This window comes from Haemorhous mexicanus, chromosome 1, assembly GCF_027477595.1.
Source record: "Haemorhous mexicanus isolate bHaeMex1 chromosome 1, bHaeMex1.pri, whole genome shotgun sequence".
NCBI lineage: Eukaryota > Metazoa > Chordata > Aves > Passeriformes > Fringillidae > Haemorhous > Haemorhous mexicanus.
In genome coordinates, this window is record NC_082341.1 from 96325741 (window position 1) to 96345479 (window position 19739).

General features: G+C 39.1%; 1 protein-coding gene across 5 annotated transcripts in view; it reads right to left on the reverse strand.

Moving 5' to 3' along the window:
* Positions 1-19739, reverse strand: part of FHOD3 (formin homology 2 domain containing 3) — a 373180-nt gene that overhangs the window by 66112 nt on the left and 287329 nt on the right. For 3 of the 5 annotated variants that reach the window (XM_059856895.1, XM_059856904.1, XM_059856877.1), the window contains 4 exons: positions 15050-15184; positions 11729-11779; positions 7238-7452; positions 1008-1313 (listed from right to left, as the gene is read on the reverse strand). In XM_059856895.1, coding sequence (XP_059712878.1) covers positions 1008-1313; positions 7238-7452; positions 11729-11779; positions 15050-15184 — 707 coding nt within the window. The remainder of the gene's footprint in view (positions 1-1007; positions 1314-7237; positions 7453-11728; positions 11780-15049; positions 15185-19739) is intronic. The other 2 variants (XM_059856914.1, XM_059856886.1) reach the window with 2 other exon arrangements.

Below are 19739 nucleotides of genomic sequence, written 5' to 3' on the forward strand. Positions count from 1 at the left end.
TAAACTTGAACAATTCAATCTGACAGGTTATGTCTATGAGGTAATCATTGGGATTCAGAGCTATCCCTCTTCTTTCAGGACAGAGCAGGACTATTTCACACTGTGAAGCACATCTCATTTTCTTATCTAGAATTTAGAAAATATAGGACAATGCATTCCATGGTTCAGACCAAAGAAAGCTTGGGAATCAAATGCCCTAATTACATTACATTTCTTTACCTCCCTATAAAAAAGGGAAAAGAGTAATCAACAAAGTCAAAATCTGCCTTTTATTCCCTCCCTGCCCGGGCTGAAAGACACACTCTGGTTATCATTATCTCTCTGGGCAGAAACTTGGTACTTAAGGTGTTTCCCAGGCTGAGCCCTTCCAGGCTGGTACCTGGTGGCCTATTTGATTAGAATCCCTCAGCACCATGAAACTGGTCTTTTCCAGACAAGGTGTATTTCATGTCCCTCCTCCACATGAGCTAAAGATGGCCACAGCCCAGACCTATCTTCAGCAGCTCCTATGTATCTCCCTCTGCTGTCTGAAGTTTGTCCAAGACAGAAATACTGAACGGAAGGAACAAACATTTCAGCCCTTACTGCTCTTCCTTTTCCACTAAAATGATGAGAAAAGGTATCTGGAACTTCATGATGAATCGTGCCAGCACAGCCCTATGTCTCACTGACTTATGTACAGAAAACCCAAATAAATTCTCCAGGAGCTCGAGATCCAGGTCTCTGCACATGCTGATTCAGTAGTTAATATATTCATCTTAGGGGAAGAAAATGGTCTCAAATCAAATGAAACTTCATTTCATCAAGGCCCTACTGTCCCTCAAACATAGTAACCCAAATAAAGTCTGGATGTCCAAGCAGAAAGTAGACAAGGCTTGGCCATGGTGAAGAAAGTCTTAGATAGGTGCAAAGGGTTTGTTAGCTAATTAATGCAATATCAGAGCTGCTAATTTAATACTTTTTTTTTCCACCAGAAACCCTTCATTATTGAAAAAGCTTCACTTTACCAGTTTCATTGTCACTGGTTAACTTGTCCTCTCTCTCTTCCCTCTCTAAAGTGCTGCTCGCTGAGGATATACTGGATGCGGAACAGTTGTCTTTTTCATTCACTTCCTCATTCTGCCTCTCCTTTTCACTGAGTATTGCACTTTCTTCTGGCTCTCTCTCTGGTCCTTGCTCCACCTCACTCTCTGGTCCCACCTCTGCAGCCTCTATTTCCTTGGGTGTCTCCGTTCCCTGCTTGGCCTCAGCCTCAGCCTCCTGCTCTGGTTCTGGTTCTGTCTCTGTCTCTGGTTCGGGTTCACTGGCACTCACTGGTGGAGAGAACAATGGGAGAAAGAGATTCACTTAACAACAGAGCCATCTCAGGTTCACGCCTCAAAACGAGAGCGACGTGAGAGTTGTACAAGTGCTTTATGGAAAGAAAATAAAACGCAAGCCCACGGCGTGCTTAGGAACGTTAGGAGCAACAGACTGATGGATGTTGTGCGACGACAGCATTGCACGTGAGAGTGGCCTGGCAGGGCCCCTCACTGGCTGTCTGGAGCCAGCCCACTGTTTTTATACATACTTCCACAGCTGCAGTGTTGGACTCGCACAAGGATTTGAACGAACCAGCAGAAAATGAGCATCTCACCTGAGCATTGACAACTCAGTGCCTAGACAGAGCCAGGAAAGAAGAGATTTAAAAAAAAAAACAAAACAAAACAACCAAACAAAAAGGAGGGTGATTGTGGCTTTTGGTTGAATTTTCTTTGGGTTCTGGAAGAGTTCTTTTTTCACCTGATGAGGAACACTTCAACAAAAAAAATACAAATATTAGTTTTAATAACACACTTGAATGGCACAGTCTCGAAATGGCACTGTCACACATTTGGCTGACAAAAAACATATGTTGCTTCATGCACATTTACTTCAGAATAGCCACATCAAAATTAAGCAAAGTTTCCAACTGCCTGGCATATGGCACATATTTAGTTTCCAGTTGGTTGTCATATGGCACACAATGAGCTTTTTTATCAGTTGGCACACAGCAAACACTGTTGATAGTACACTTGGTTTCTTCTTCCCTGCTTTCCCAGTAAAAAGAATTCATTCACCTTTAGGGTTTTTAGCAGTAACAGCAGATTTTCACATGCAAATATTCTCTACATGCTGCAAAGAAACTGAAGAGTGTCTACACATATCCACATCAAGAAGCTCACAGTTCTCTGAAACCTGAAACGGCCATGCAAAGTGTGGCAAAAAAGGACATGCATGTTAGCTCTGCATACTTCCTGAATTCCCTCTGTACTAGATCTTGTGGGTGACTGAACTCTAATGACCAAGCCATACTTGTTTCGTCCCTCTGTTAACTATTTTTCATTACAATATTGCAAAAGAGTCTTCTGGACTTCTCATTGTCTTTGGATTACACAAAATACAATGAGAATTTCTTCAGGTACAACATGAACCTTTGAAGGAAAAAAAAAATCACACTGAAATACTGGAATGCAATCCAAATATTTCAGTTCTCTAGTGAGCAGGTAAGTAGATATATCCTAAGTAAATATAAGCCAAAATAATGAAGATCACATTCTCTCCATTGAGAGCACCTAAAAGTCTAATGCTAGATATGCAAGCACCTCTGCTCATGCCTCATTTCTGTAAATGTACCTTACCTATGACTGTATGCTGGACACTGCCTAGGAGAGAGTCAAAATTACAGAGGGCTGTCAAGAAGTTGGCAGACGCTGCAAATCCTAGTGATGTGTTTCTCACCACAGCTGTCAGTGTGTAGGTATAGAATGAGAACATATTAAAGTCAAGCCAAGATTTGAATATGACTGAGATGAAAGCTAAGGAATTCTTCAGGAGTTCCTGGAACTAATGCGGTACTTCAGCAAGAAAGATTCTCAGCTTGCCATGGTTCAATGGTCCATATATATAAATGTCACCAATTCATCCATGAATAATCATAATTTCATATAAATTTTAGATATTTATCTCTAAAAAAACCCAAAGAACAAACCAACTGTCATCCAATAACCAGAAAAGCCGACTCCAACAGCTCAGATGGAGAAAGAAGCTGATTAAAACATGGCCAGGACTCCTAAAGCTTATTGCAACTTTGTAATCATGAAGCCACACTGAAGATTCAATAGAAAAAAGGGGAGATGTAAGAAATGCTTGAGAAAATTTGAATGTTCAAAAGAATTCCAGATATTCTTCTGACAAGAAATTTTCCACACATACCAGAAATACGCAGCAACTTAGAAAAATCTAATACATAACAAAGAGTAAAGAGCACTATACTGACATAGTCTGCTCTTTTGAGTTCCAGAAATAACAAAATCCAAGTACTAGAACAAAACAAGGATATGTTGACACTCATTTTGACAGCCTCTGTGTCTCTCTCTAGGGATAATATCAAACAATCCACCTATAGCCAAAATCACTTGAGAATAGTGAGCTAAGTCCAGCAGCACTTTCCTTAAGAAACAGTACAAAAATCAAATCTGTCAGGAAACACTATCAAGAGAACAAAGCCAGAAAGCTAGACATGTGTCTATCACTGGCATTTCCATCATGTAATCCACTGTATTGATGTTAGTGAGAACTTCTGAAGATGTTAAAAAATACAATTCTCAGTGAATGCTTGGTAGTGGCCTATTTGAAATGAGCTCAAATTTTCAGTCCCACACCTACTGGGTCCATTTTCATATCAGACAAAACACTAAGTGGCAACCTCACAGATGGCAAGAGAAATAAATAACAGACCAGGCTCTGTCCCCTGTCTTCAGACTTCTTGCTTGTGGAGACTGCAAAGACTCAGGAAGCGAGCCTGGTCAAATCAAAAAGCATCAACAGCAAAGAAGGTGTGTCTGAGATGTTAAGAAGCATGATACCTTTATAAGCTGATCCCTTCTGAAAAGCAAGCCTAAGAACTTATAATGTGGTAGAAGGATATGGACATTTCCTTTAATACTCAGCTATAAATCAACTTTGAAGCAGACACAAGATGCTGTATCCTGCTGATAAGAACTCAACCCTCCAGTCCTGTAAGCCCTCAGAGAGAAGAAATATCCCTCTGGGCTCACATCTGTCAGGCTAATTGATTAGCCAACCACATCCCTATCTATTTTCTCTGCCTTCCACTTGGAGGTGTGAGATAGATATGGTGGGTGTCTACAGTAAGTGTGAAAATGTCTATGTCTGCCCAAGACCTCTTGGTTCAATTCTTCAGGCATTGCCTAAAGTCTTGGCTGTTATCTCCCTTCAGCTACTCCAGCACAGGACTCCTCTTCCTCTGAATTCTGCAGGGACTCTTCATGTCTCCCCACTCCCACTCCAATATTTTCCTCCCATTCTTTTTGTTGGTAAGAACAGGTGCAGACTGAATTGGCTCTTTCTTTGTGCAGTCAGAAATGATAATTTTTTGTCCTGCAACCCCCGTTCCTCCTCAGACTTTCTGTATTATGGTTCCTTTGGCTCTGCAACTGGGGCTGCATTGGCCTCATAGCAGGCTCATGCTCTGGTGCTTCCCCATCTGCTGAGGTGCTCTTATCAGCCATGCTTTGGGCAGCATTTGAACCCTGCTTAACCACCACTATGCTCAGAAGGTCTCCTACTGTCCACCATGTGCACTTGGGTTGGCCTGCTTACATTCTTAAGTGCTAAAAAACCTGCTTCTTTTAAAGAAGGGTTCACCTGAAATTCCTTTGTGGATTGACTTCAGAGATGGCTCAGTTATTGTTGCTCCTCCTTTACTGCATACTTGCACTTCACAAAATATTCTCCAATCAAATTACAAAAGAGTAAATAACTGCTCTGAAAAAAAAATTAAGTTCCTTTTTGCAGTTACAGGACTGCCTTCATTTCCTCTGAATGCCATAACACAAGTTTTACAAGAGTAAGTCCTACAAGACTTGATTACTTCAGTGGAACCAATTGTTTTATATGAGAAAACACTGCAGCTCAGTAAGTCCAGATTTTTATGTTGGGTAAAGGTACTGACACATTTCACAGTGTGAGACAAAGTTCCACAGACAGAATCTGTTTCCTTCTTAATACCAGTAGATACTGTATTGGCCAAAGGATATTCCAGCACAAAAGGAATAAAATAAATCTGACTTCAAAAATCCCTTATTGTTTTGCTAGTAGATGAACACTCTTTGCCTTTGACCTCAGGTTCTGAATTCTGCAGATGAATATCACACATCTGTTAACACCATTCTTGCAGAGTCTTTAGAGCATCATATGCACAGAACCAAGGAACTGTTTTCCTTCTGCAGTTTCATTCCTGCTTGGGAAGATCGTGAACCCCATAGTAAAAGCACCTGCTTGGGGTGCAAGTAATCTGAGTTGTGTCCATGGCTCTGTTTCAGCTTTTCTTACAACTGACTTAAGCAAGTTAATGCTTCATTTTCTCTACCTATTAAGTGGGATTCATAACCCTTCCTAAAACCAGTAAAATTGAGATTTTAATTCCGTATGGAGCATAAGGAAGTCAAGTAACAGTATAGAGACCATGGCACAGTGCCTACATTAAGCCTGTCCCCTGCTGGCAGATATCCAATAATATGGGCACTTCCAGATGGTGTGTCCTACCCACATGCTCGTGACTACCTATGATCTTTCCAATACTCTTGGTAGGTCTGAAAAAACAGTCATTCCCCATGCCCAGATCCCACTGAAGTATGCAGATTTCAGGTCTCTGTTTAGGCTCTATCCTGGCTATCTGCCTGCAGCTGCCCTTGGCTGGAAGGCTACTCTGCCCCATCCACATATTCTCTCCTTGTGGTCCATTTGCCAGGCTTCCAGGTGCTGCCCTCCAATGCCTACTATATTGCTAGGAGTTTTAGTAGAGATGTCCTGTCTACCCACATGTTGATAGCTTTGCCATATTCTGGCTGTCTGAAGCTGCCCTGTACACCTGCTCTAAATGTATTCTCCAAATGGTTTGTGCTGCTCCATTTCATGCTGCAATTTTTTTTAATGCTTCCAGGAGAAATATGTTAAAATAATCATCACAAGAGATGCTTGCTCCCTACCCAGCTCTGAAATTCTAATGGTGGAAAAATCCAGCTTATTTGTTCTAAAAGCAATATAGCACTAAACAAAACGGGTATTTGGATATTTCTGACTATCAGTATTGGAGGAAAATATCTGTGGTTTCTAAGTTCAAATGATTCCACTGAGACTCTTAAGGTCCCAAACAAGAAAACTGGGGAATATAATTGGGAAAATATATAAAACTAAATAAAATAAACTTCACCTACTTAGTACTGTGAGGACAAACATATGCAGCATTCAGTATTTGTAACGTTTTTCTTAAATTGCCTTGCTTTATAGCATGCTACCAGCCATAACACTCCATAAAACCAAGCAGTGCAAGTTACAAATGCATTAATCACCAATACCATGTAGCAGGAAATCAAATAAAATAAAAATGAGTGATGGCGATAATTTGCCCTCAACATGCATTCTAGCTCCCAATGTTAATGCAACATCATGTGGTGCAAATATAAATCTGTATGGCATGTGTTGTCTTGAGGACTGAAGGAGAGGTACATGATGCAAGTGGCAGAATGACATACAAACACACACAAAAAGCATTGCTCTGTACACCAATAAATTATATGACAGCAAACCAACCATGCAAGCCCTAGTTATACTTTCCTTTTTACTAATTGTCTGTAGTCTCTTTAAAGTCCTTTATGACTTGTTCTACAATTTTAAGAGTTTTTTCTTGATATTAAAAATAATCAACACACTCCCCCTGCCTTCAATTCAAGAACTTTTCAGTTGGTCACATTCAGCCTGTGCTTGGCTGGAAGGTTATTATAATCTTGGCATTCATCTGTTGCATTTCTTTCAGAGAATCCACATACGCAAAATCTGTTGGCAGGAATACTGTTTGTCTAGTATTCAGTAACTCCTCATATATAAGGAACATGACACTAAAATTAAGACCCTCTGTATTCTCTATTTTCTAATTATTCCATTTGAAAAGCAACAGAAAATGATAGTATGAATCATAGCAACAATTTCCAACGTATCCGGTTATTGAACAGATTACATGATATCCAAATCAATGCAAAAAAAGAGGCAATTTAGGAAGACAGGATGGAACAGTGTAGGACCCTTTACTCTGGCACCTTATAGATTGTATTCTTGCACTCATGCATCAAAAATCACCATCCCAAGAGAAACTGATAAACCCAGCATTGTTTCCCCTACCCTCCTTTTCACTTACCTTCTGAGGGCTGAGGAGTTCCACACGGGATGGAAGGGGTCTTCAGCTCTTCCTGGGACTCTATGGATGCTGGGCTGATGCACTTGGGTACAGGTGAGGATGGAGCTGAAGGAGATCTCAGGTTCAAGGACAGCTCACTTCTGCCTCGGCTGACACTCCGACTCTTCAGCTCCTTCTCATACTCCTCTGCTGCCAACTTCTCCAAGTATTTGTATCTGAAAGTTAAATTCCAGAGGGTTTCCGTAAAGAAAAAGAAGCCTGTGGCTTATGCTTGTTTATGGATGAAACACCTGCAGAGAATGAGCTGACTTCCTGACACAAGGAGTACAGCACTGAACTGCCTGCTTGCTCAATCTGCCAAAAAGTGCACACTAAAGCAAAGAATCCTGCCCTGAAAAATGTTAAACTGCTCATTACAATACAAAAGTAAAAACCATAGTTAAAAAGCATAGTTAAAGAACCTTCAGCTATAGTATTTTGACTGCACAGTCCTCCTTTTTGGAAGCATTTGTCTGTCCTCCTTTTCACCCTCCTCCTTCACCTCCTCCTCCTCTCAGCCCTCCCTCTCCCAAAACTAAAATGGGAGAGGAAAAAAAAAAAGAAGAAAAAAAACCCCTCCAAACCCAGATCCCCTTAATACTGGTGTAAATTGCCAAAATCTGAGACTTCCTGTAAGGAGAGGAAAATGCAGCAGACAAAAACAGATCTTCCTGAAAATAACACCAATAATAAATGTCTGAATTGACTATCTAAAGATTCTGAACCTGCTTCTATTTGCTCTGAGAGCAATGCACTGGAATTCACTTTGTTCTCTCCAGAGCTTACAATGGAAAGTTTTTTTTTTTTTATTCTGAAAAATTTCTCTGCCGGACTCAGACATCCAATAGCTTGTACCTGACGTCACATGTAGTTTATTCATCAAAGTCACTTTAAAAGAACAAAGATACATCTGTTTTGCATTTTAGGCAGGCAGAACTCACTAACTGTTTATTAAGACCAGCTACCAATCATATTCTTCATAGTATGCTTTATACATTTCGACCAAAATAACTTTTAAATATGTGCCTGTTCCAGATGTCTGCTAATTTTATCCACCATTATTTGCTAAGGAATAAATTCATGAATACAGCTGGATCGGGCTTTAGACTGTTTGCCTTATCCACAAGTGAGCTGTTAAACAGGTTAATCAGGACTACTTCTTACGTCCCTGAAACACTCTGGTCATTCCCTATAACACACTGTTGTAAACACTTCATAACATTGAACACCTCTCCTCCCCCCTTCTGCATCACTGACAGCCCAAATTAGCGTAAGAGGGTGCACTAAAAGCAGGCAGGGTAAAGAAGTCAGCCATATGTGGCAACAAACATGTTTAGTACATATGGTAGCCACGCACACATGCACATTTGCAAACATTCATATAGGGGACAGAAATGTGTCTTTGAAGAGCAGCCCTTGTGCTTTCAGAGGCAATTTGCCTTACTGCAAACAGCAATAATGAAGAACAAACTCATTTTCTTTTATTCCTCCAGAGGTATGCACAGGCTTTGAACAAATTCTGCAAGAAAAAGAACCCCTACAGACTCTGGATGAAAATATAACAAGCTACATACTTGCATGGTTATAAAATAGGAACTGTTTACAGTTCTAACATGAAGCCAATTCTCGAGACTGAATCTTGCCTTTTCAATAGAGGGGAAAGCATTTCTCTAGCATCAGCATGATGTTTTGCTACAGCTCATGAAGCCACTCTTTCTTTGAATGTTGGTCACTTAGGTACAGTGCCTTCCACCTCCTCACAAGCAGAGCAGATGGGACTCCAGACACAGAAAGAGCCATTCAAATTGATCACTTGGCACTAACAGGTACAGCCCAGCTGGCTGCTGCCAAGGGGGTTTTGCAGTTTGCCAACAGGCTACAACAAAGATCTGGATGGATCCTTATATGATGTGGGGAGCTACAATGTTTTATTGTCCTCAGCTCTTTTTCAGATGCTTTAACATTTTCTGTAGCTGCGTGCTGCACCGCCAACCAGCAAAGCAGAGACTATCATCAAGAGGTGACTTTTCAAAATGTATCTGATTATTATACTGAAACAAAAAAAGGAACCAGAACAACAACTCCAATGGCAGCACATCAGCAGAACTCGTTATCAAATGGGAAACTTAATAAATAGGTATAACTGAGAAATAAAAAAAAAATTTTCAAGAATCAGTTATTAATGCTTCTTACTTGATAAATGACATTTTTTAGGTTATTTTTTGTTTCTGACAAATATCTTCATATTGAATAAATGCCAGCAGCAGATATGCAAGGTCACGTAGACCAAAACTGAAGGGGTTGAAAGGATGAGCTACCATACCTCCACTACAAGATTGACAAATTGCCCCTGCATATGCTGCCATATTCTTTTAAATCATGGGAACCTGCAGAGATCATCTCAGCTATGCTGACTCTTCTCTATAGACAACGAGCCAAAAGGCTGTGGCTATCCATTTGGTATTCCTCATGAACATAACACGGGATTTACCATCTTCAAGTCGATGAAATAATCATTTTGAGTTCTCAAGGAATCTGAGTAATGCCCTGAGGGCAACTTAAAATGTTAATGTACCAACAAAGTCATGGGGGTGGAGAGCATTTGAACTCTACCTTACACCAGAGGGCTTGGGAGCTCACCTTTCCTGGTTTTATTCTTTAACTACCACTGGAAAACACCCAGCCAAGCAAAGGGAAAAGGCCTCAAATCATTGAACAGCAAGAACTGATATGGAGGAAACATTCAAATGAGTTTTTAACTAGGATTTTAGGCATCTTGACTATAGGATTTCCTTACAGTCTATGAGCTCTACTAAAACAAGTTATCATGCAATTTCCTATAGGAAATAAAACTTCATTTGTACAAAGTGTCTATAAAAAAGTAGTTACAGAATGCCAGCGTAATGGGCTACTGGTGCAAGAATTCATTTGCAGAAGTTTTCTCCAATATTTATCTGCTGTCAAAGCAAACATGTCTTTCCTCTTTATGAGTAGGAACTGATAGTTTGATATCTCAGTTCAAAAGAGCCCTAAGGATAACAAAACATTACTAATGAAGAGTGAAATAGTCTCAGATTGTGCAGCAGTGATGGTGAACACTTCCCCAAAAATACTCAAGTTGGCATTCTCCTTTACAATTTGAAAGTTCTGAAGAACTCACTTCTAATTTGTTTCAAAACTTGCAGATGAGCATGCTCACTGAAGAAAGGTTTTACTCAGCTCAATGATAATGCTCATGTGCTCAGATGCATTTCATTTCAGAAAATGCTTTAAACTATTTGTAATTATTTTGGGACTGGAAGCACAATGGAAAGCCCATCCACCTTTTCTTACTCTTAGAGGTGTTAAAATAATTTTTTAATAGTAGCTCAACAGATAAAACTTCAGTCTGCAGAAACAAACTGTGCCCTGTATGATGAGTTTGTGAAAAAAATAACCCAAAACACAAAAGCAACCACACAAAAAAACAAGTAAAATCATAGCAACACAATGATTTCTGAGATGGCTGCTCTATTATTTTGATAATGTAACTCCAATTCTTGACAATCCAAAAGTATCTCCAGAGAGTAATCTCTAGAGGATCATAAAAGCAGAACTGAAGCACTCTGGATGATTTTTCATCTATTTGTACAGTAACTTGCATATTTTCCAGGTAAAAACAAGCACTCCCTCCAGGATGCAATTACTAGCAGGGGTAGAGATGAAGCTACTGAAAGACAAAAGCCCTTAGTTGAGCATTCCCTGAAAAATATGCTTTTATAAGCACATACCTCCCAGCCTAGCCCAGAGTTTCTAAACTTGTTCATTGAATTAAAAAAAAAAAAAAAAAAAAAAGAAAAATAAAACCCAAACCCTCTGTCCCTTCAAATATGCTATTTAAATAAAACTGAAACAATGCCCCAGTGATAAACACTGCTAAGGCTTTGTAATTTACTTGCTGATGCTTAAAGAGATCGGTAAAGAAAACTTGGCTCTGAAAGATAAAAATATGCCGAGAGTGGGTCAGAACCATTTCCCCATTTCCATCAGCTTGTTACTGCAGTTTTGCAATGCTTGTGACCCCAACTTCCTTTATCCTCACTTGCCTTTTCTGACCCTTCAGAAAGCTTGGGACCCACTGGGTGAAAGAGACAGGCTTATTCAATTTATAATTCTACTAAATTTGGACAAGTTTCTGAGGCAAATGGGGTAAGCTTATTTCCCACACAAATAGATAAAGGATCATCAATCATTCTTAAGCATTCTCATTGCTCTCCATTTATTGCTGTGCTTACAGCTGGACTTCATTCTGCTCTTTAACAACTTCTTTCTTATAGAAGTCTTTTGGAATAAAAGTGTTTTGTGCAAGCAGAGTTAAAAATGTAAACATACGACAGCTTCACAGCAAGGAATATAGGAAGTGCAAACAACCAGAGAGAAGGATAGGGAAGGATGGATGCATGACATACAAACCTCTCTTCTCTTGCTTGCCTTAGTTCTTCTCTTTTGTCTAAATAATCACGGCTAGAAAGAAAATTACAGTAAATTGCAGCAGAAACCAGAAGAAAAAGGTAAGTAATAGAAATATAAGTACAGTAGGAGAAACCAAGAGTGGTACGCACAAACTGACTGGAGACAATGAATGCTGCTATCAAAAAAACTGTTTTTCCAAAAATTGCTGAAGAGTGTACACTTGTCCAAACATACACCACCAAATATGTAGTTTGGAAGGTTATTAAAAGTAATTCTAAAAAACCTGCAAAAAGTGAAAAACTGGAAGCATGCTTTGAAATCTGGTATCTGAAATGAGATTCAATGAACTGCACTTATCAATAGGGAGCAGGAACATGAGTGGCTATAAAACCATCCCTCATTTTCTCCATCTCAAAATGCCCCAAGACAGTGACTGCAGCTCCTGGCTGTGACCTGAGGCAGTGAGCAAACCTACTGGCCTTCTTTCCAAGGAACCTTTCCTTAGTGAATTTTAGTTGCCACGTCTGGAAACAGGACAGGGGACTGGCTTTATTAAGAAGGACAATTCTGCATTCCAAGAGGGTGTGTGCAGCATCACTGGACAGGTAACAACCTTTCACTTCCTTATTTTTCACCCAGAGTTTTAGATACAAAACTCCTTTTATGTCAGCTGCCATTCCCACAGCTCCTCAAGTAACCCATATATTTAACTCTTGCCAATTCAAGTTTGCTGGATGCTTGAGTACTGTGATTTCAGACAGGCCTGCCACATCCACAAACATGGATGCAAATTTAACTCGGAGCACAGCAGAACTCAGAAAATGTCCACCCTGTCTCACTATTACAGCAAGATGCTTCCTTACAATATATTTTTAATATCTGGTCAAATCTCGTAGACAAAACTGATGTGATCTTCACCTTATCTGCTAGATTCTTTCACAGTGTAAGCTGTGAGTATCAGAAAAATTTACAGAACTACTCCTTTTATTAATAACTCCTTTTTTTCCCCTTTATATTGTGTCATTAAATGAATTATCTATGATCTATTATACCAATAGCTATCAAACATCTGGGTGCAAGTGCTCCTCAAAAGTCCTTTAACAGGGAACACACGTTACTGCTTCAGGCCATCTCCACAGGCTATGAATTCAGAACTGATTATACTTTCACAATATTTTAAAAGTTTTCCAGGAAATCTGCAGCAGGCAAATTTTAACATTACTCTTTCACCTCTGACAACTTTCACTCTTCCCTATAGCTGAAAAATAACCACTTTATTTTAGGACATATTGTTCTACATATGCAGTGGGTACAATAGTGCTTCTACTGAGAAAAATGTTCATTCTGCAAAGCATTCCTTTAGTTAGAAATAGCTTATGAAGCATTGTAGCCCCTCTCCTAATCCTCCAGCTCTTTCACAATTGGTGATGCCTTCCTTTAAATTATCCTCAATTTGTCAATAATGGTGCCAGAATCTAGTGCAATGTTCTTGAGGCAGAGTTGGAAAGAATGAGATAACAAATGAGTCATGATGGTAAATCCAGTACAGCTCACGAGTTTAAAGACTGAATTGCAAGTGCTATTTTTAATCAAAAATACATCTTCAGAGACTGGGTTTCTAGCCAGACTGATGATATGATAATGAAATCCCAGGAACTCTTATGAAACTGCCCATAACTGCTTGCTGTGACTTTGTCTTCCTCCTGCCAGACTGTTTAATCAACTGTGGGATGCTGTCTGTTTATGAAGTCTGGTGGCTTTGGAGACCCTCTGCTCAAACAAAAGTTATAACTTTTGGGTGATCACAAAACTCAAATCCAAAAGATGAAAACACTGAGCATTACTGAAAAATAATCTTAAATATGTAGCATAATTATGGCATTTAGTTAATCGGTTTCTGACTCTGAAATAAAGGGATGAAAATGAATATTTTGATTTTTTTTTTTCTGATTTTAAGAAACGTCTTTCAGTGACAGAACAACCAGGGTAGCCAACCTCTACTGAAATGTGCAGATCTGTTATTCAAACAGGTCAATCTGCCAAATGCCCTGTTGGCTTTTTTGGTCTGGGAGTTTCCTTTCTGAAAGATCATGTTGGCTGTCCATGGCAGCCTGCTGCAGCCTGATGATACCACTTAGAGGGAGAGTTTTTGGAAGAGGCTGGAAGACTGCAACCTTTTTGTTTCTGTTTCAGGAGGACTTGGGCAGCTGCTGGCTGCCAAAGATCCTATTATGGTGCTCTTCCACCTTCCCTCTGCCTCTCATTTCCTTCTAAACTAGCTATCTTCTGGAGCCAGGAGAATATCAATCAACCACTCCTAAGTTACTCCTCTTTCCAAATTCACAGAATCACAGCCTGTTTCCACTTTTTACTAAAGGGATGATTACAGTGAAAACAATCCTGCATACTAATAAACAAGCTAACATGAAACCCTGTGCCATCTTTTCTGTAACTACCAATTCTAAATCTACAAAACATTTATATTACCATTCTTTAAGTTATTACATTATGTCTTTTAAATACTAAAAATAGGTTTGCTTTTCATTCCTGTCTATGAGGAAACAAATTGATTTCTTAGTGTACACTCTTCAGACTGAAGGCACACAATTTCAGGTATAGATTCCATATCTATCCTTGGCCCACTGCAGTCTTTGTTAATGTCTCTGCTGGGATTTCTAGGCATAGACTGAAGAGTTTGAGTGGGCTTGTCTCACTGCCTTCAGGCAGCACACCCTGGGATCCCACATCACACAGCATTTTCTCAGATGTGAAAATGCAAAGTTCCACATTCAGCTGTGACATTCATCTGGCCAAGGTTTGAACAGTTATTTTGGTCATTACCTTCTGTCAGTTGTTGATTCCAGGAGGAAGAGACACACGTTCAGAAACGCAGGAAAAAGTAGTTAAAAACCACTATCATACAGCAAGACATTTTTACTTTGCATAACTTAAAAGCAAAAAGACGTTTCAGTGCTGTCCCTTCCTCCCTTCTTGATACATTTGTCTCACTGTTTCACCTTCAAATCCTGTGTCTCACTGAGTTTGTAATTTGGTGAGAATATTATCTAATACAATTATAAAACTGAGCCTCTGTACATACTCAGGCAGTGTTATTGGCTACCTTTAAAAAAATAGATTCTTTATTAAATGCCAAAATTCATAATGTGTTTAATCTATCAGTTTTTAAGATAGTTAGATCAAGAAAAGTATCTAAAGAGACAAACTATTAAATAATTCAGTTATTTTGCAGTTGAATGTCTCAATGATCGATCAATCTATCACACATTAAAGCAAGAGACTGAGAGCAAATCTGAGTCCTACTTGAATTTGTTTCTTTCTTCACGTTCTATCCTTTGCAACCTTTCTTCTCTCTCCTGACGCCGTCTTTCTCTTTCTGCTGCCAAGGACTCCTGGTGCTGCCGAAAAGATGATGTAAGGAGACCACCCAAAGCTGGCCTGCAGAAAAGGAAGATCAGATTTCTTTCAGTGTCACTTTTATTGATTATACTGGCAAAAAATGAGTAGCAATCATGCAGCAAGTAACATAATCCCAACCAGCAGAATGACATGGCAATATTATGTAGAGATCTTTCAAAGCATTGGCTAAGCGTCTTCTTGCTGAATTGATTATAGATGCTGCAATGAGCTGAAGAAAAACAATTAGTGTAGGCTTCCTAAACAGCCCAATTTCTAAAGCACTAATAAAGTATGTGTAAAAATTCTTCAGTCTACTTCAACTGCAATATTGTATAATTTTTTTAACTTTAAAATCCTATTAATAGAAAAGCTGAATCCTGTAAAGGATTTTTGAAATTTTAAAGGAAAAAACTGTTATGAAAAGATGTTAAAAACAGATGTGTCACAAACACCTGAGAATCCTCTATACAGAAAAACAAAAGTAAAGGAAGATGTCAGAAGGTCCCTAGATAATTCAAATGCTCTCTTAAGTATCAGGCATATTTTTCCTTTATACATTAATTAATTTGATTATCATGATTTCCCTGCTGCATGTGCTGTAAGAGCGAGATGAATCTCATATTAAAACATACCAGTAAAACACAAAGGGACAGTCTTCTCAAACCATTTTAAAAAGCTAACAGAAATTATGGGCTCTACAGTAAAAACTTTTCAAAGATATAAAGCTACTTTTACATTCACTTATAGTTTGGTGCTGACATAGATTTTTTTATTGGCTTTACTCTAAGTAGTACTTTGTCTGGGAGAGTGGGTCTTCTTACACAACCTTCCCCCAACATGGTGGTATTGGTACCACCAACATCTGACATGGCAACAGACTGACCTCAGAGTAAAAGTCTTTCTTTCTCTTAGACAGGAAGAAATCTGAATTGTACAGGGTAGCTTTATACAGATGCACACTGATTGAATTAGACTGCTAAAATAAAAAAGACATAACTCATGTAGAGAGGTTTCTGTGCATTGTTGTAACATGAGTTTTGCAATGAAAAGATTAATGAGAGAAATAGATACTGCCTTTTGTGTAAAAAGAAACTAAACCCTGCCTGCCTAGAGGAAGGTTCCTTAACCAGTAATGCAAACCTGAAAAAATTTTCCTTATTTTTAAGAGCTCAGACTCTCTCCCTTATTTATTTACTTGCCTATGGCTGCACAGTGTAGGCATTTAGCATAATGGCACCAATTCACTAGTGAACATAGGTGCAAAAGAAGATAAAAATATTAATGAAACCTATCTTCCCCAAGAGTCTATGTCTGTATAAGCAGGAACACCACAAAACATAGCCATTTCAGCCCCACTGGCAGCAGGGCAGCATGAATATAATGTCAATAATTTCAATAAATTGAATTTCAATATGTCATATCCCACCCGCATAAACATTACATAAGATGGTATAAAACTTGATATTCTGTAAGAGTCCCTGTTGGCTCTCCTCCAAAGCTACAGTATCAATGCTGGATCACACCCAAAACCATAAAAATCTCTAATATGCTTCAGCACTAAGAAGAGGGGGAAAAAAATCCTCAAACCCTGACAGTCAAGTACGTGTACTGAATTGTCCCTTGAGCGTATTTTAAATTTATTTTAACTTTTGACCTCTAAGTGCATGTTTCAAGAGAAAGCTCTTAGCAAAAACAGTAGCACCACTGTACTAAAATTCAAAAGTTAGAGCTCCATCCCTGTAGTAGCACAAAAAACCATGGCTATATGGTTGGATATAACATCAGGAATTACTTTTGGAAAGGGATAAATGAACAGTGCCTCCATGTGAAGATATATGGAAATTAAGTAGGAGAGATGGCAAGAGGGTCCCTATCAAGACTTGGTTTTTATCTGTTTTGTGTATTCAACTTGATATCCCATCCTGCCCAGCTGCCATGAAGTCTGCAAACTCAATTTGGAGTCAAAGGAAGGTATGGCTTAAAAGAAGACTGAAGGAAAAATAAGGGGAAGGATGGGGTGTTGATGAGAGACCAAAAGAGTGATTGCAGGTCTGCACATCATCTAGCAGGTTGGAATCCTTCAGCTCTGACTGAGCTCTTTGAGGCCCTACAATAAATGCACATTCTTATGCAGGGGATTACAGGGAAATCACATGGAGATGCACAACTTAGTCCTGCAGATGGGATTCTAAGCTAACCCTGGTAGTAAAATACCTCCACACCTTGTTTGGAGGCTTGATCTAGCATAGTTTGGCTAGCATCGCTCACTGGGATAAAATTTGCAGATGTACGAAGAGCAGAATCACAATCTAAATAGAAGATCCACAGCTGTATGTTAAGAAAAAAAGCCACTGTCTAAAGAACTGAAAATGTTAGCTGGCCATCTCTTCAAAACTACTCAAATCAACAACAATTTGTCAAAACTTGAAATTTCCATATTTCCATACTTCAGCTGAATTACAAGCTGTGAACACACATGCCTGGTCCAATTCCTTTGTCCCAAACACAGCCCTATCGTGTACAGCAGTTTGCTGCATGAACTGGTCAAATCTAACAGTCCAAGCTGCCAGAAGCTTCTGTACATAGAGACCATAATTAAACAGACAGGAACACGGTCAAGTGACCCCTTGTACGACACCGACTTCTTGAAGCACAAATAGTCAAGGTTTTGGGTCTTCAGTCACATTTAGAAAAGGGCTGGGAAAGAAGCAGCACTGCCATAGCTGAGTTAGTGCTTGCTTAGTGGTTACAGCCACTCAACCACACACATCTGCCCTCGGTGGGACCACACCTCACACCAAGTGCTGAGACCAGCTGCCTTATGAAGCCTCATGAACTCACAGCCTCACTGCAGATATCAAACACAATGGCTCAGCTGGTGTTTGGGTGCACCAATACTCTTTTTAATGTGAACTGCAACTGCAAATGCACAGTTTTAGTATTTAACAAACTCTATTGGTAATTTTCTACATGTGCATAAACTAAACCTGGGGTAAGCAGGTTACTTTCAGAGTGTACAAACTTGTAAAGCAGCCAGAGGAAAAACAATAATTAAGGGGTATTCCTCTCACATTCTAAACAATTTGAAAAGGGTTTTGTCTATGTACAGTTTGTTGACAAAATCTGATTTATATTTCTGTATTTCTCTGGCAATAACACTTAAAGTAAATGTTCCCTTTCAGTGAGCACATACTTGAATTGCAAATGGCACCATGACTGGCCAATCCAGTTGGTGGGAAGGCTTGGGCTTAGCCATTGGGTAATTTTGTTGCTTTGATACTGTTTGAAGGGTGACAGTGCCTTCAGGCCTCATGAATTTTTAGGTCTTATTGCTGCAGGCTGCATTTTAAAAATCCATAAGCAAGAAAAAGGCTAAAAAAACTTCTGGCATTGAATCAAAAGTGATAAGAGATTTTAACAGTAAAGAGAAATGTGAATGCTCAATGAAAGCATAATAGAGTGATCACTTGCAAAATGGGGTTACAGCTAATACGTGCCAGCATTTTAGTGCTGGTGTCATATGTTACCAGCTGGTAATATCAACCATTTGTTCAGCTCCACAAATACAATCCAGAAGGATGCTTACTCTGACTACTATTTTTAGTCTTGTAGAGAATGCAAGGCTATTAAGAATGGACTGTTAATATAAAAAATGTTAAGAAAAGCTTTCTTATGCCTGCTGTTAAAACCAGTAAAAGCTAAACAATCTATGGTTATTCCTTTCTCTTTCCAGAAAGAAAATACACAACCAAACAGCATCTAAGTCTGTGGATCTGTGAAAACAGCTCCTCACCACAGCATCAGGATACAGAGCCAAAGAGGTCATTAGTAACTTATTGGAAGAAGAGATAGGAAAAGGAAAGAATGGGGGGGGGAAGAAAAGAAGGCAAAAAATACACAGAGCATAGGATACGAAGCTAAAAGGTTGACTGTAGGCCAAAGCTCTTCTGAATAAAAATTCAGCTATCCTGACCTACAGCATTTAACACAGCACTGAATTAGTAATCATTATTATAAACATAAATTCATGCAGACATAAGATCTCCCATGCTTTTTTTGGAAGTTCTTGCAGTTTTCTGAAAATACTCCATCACGGACTATACATTGTGAAGGGGATTACGTGCCCCGAATTACTCTAATCTTGTTGCAAACTGAAGAAAATATTTCTGTCTTACTGAAAGCAAAACTGAAATTCTGAACTTCAAACATTTTTCATTCACGCGAGCTCTGAGATACTATTTTGTGGCTGCCTTTCCCTCTGTTTACTTGAATTTTAAAAATTTGCTAAATAGAAATGGTTATCTACAGGAAGAATACAAAATACAAATGTATATTTTTATGAGCTAAAAAAAATTAACAGATGACTTCAGAGAGGAAATCCCTTTAGGTCATAAGGTTAATATTCAGGATTTTCATTAATACAACATGGGGCAGAGTCATTAATAACTTTAATAAGGAAGCACTAATTACCTAATTTTGCAAAGTGCTCCTGTTCTAGCAGCCATGGGAATGCTACAGTGAGGGTACAACAGTTGGCAGCTCCTACTCGGCCTTAAGTAACTCTAAAGTCCTCTTGGCTTTAGCAAAATAAATC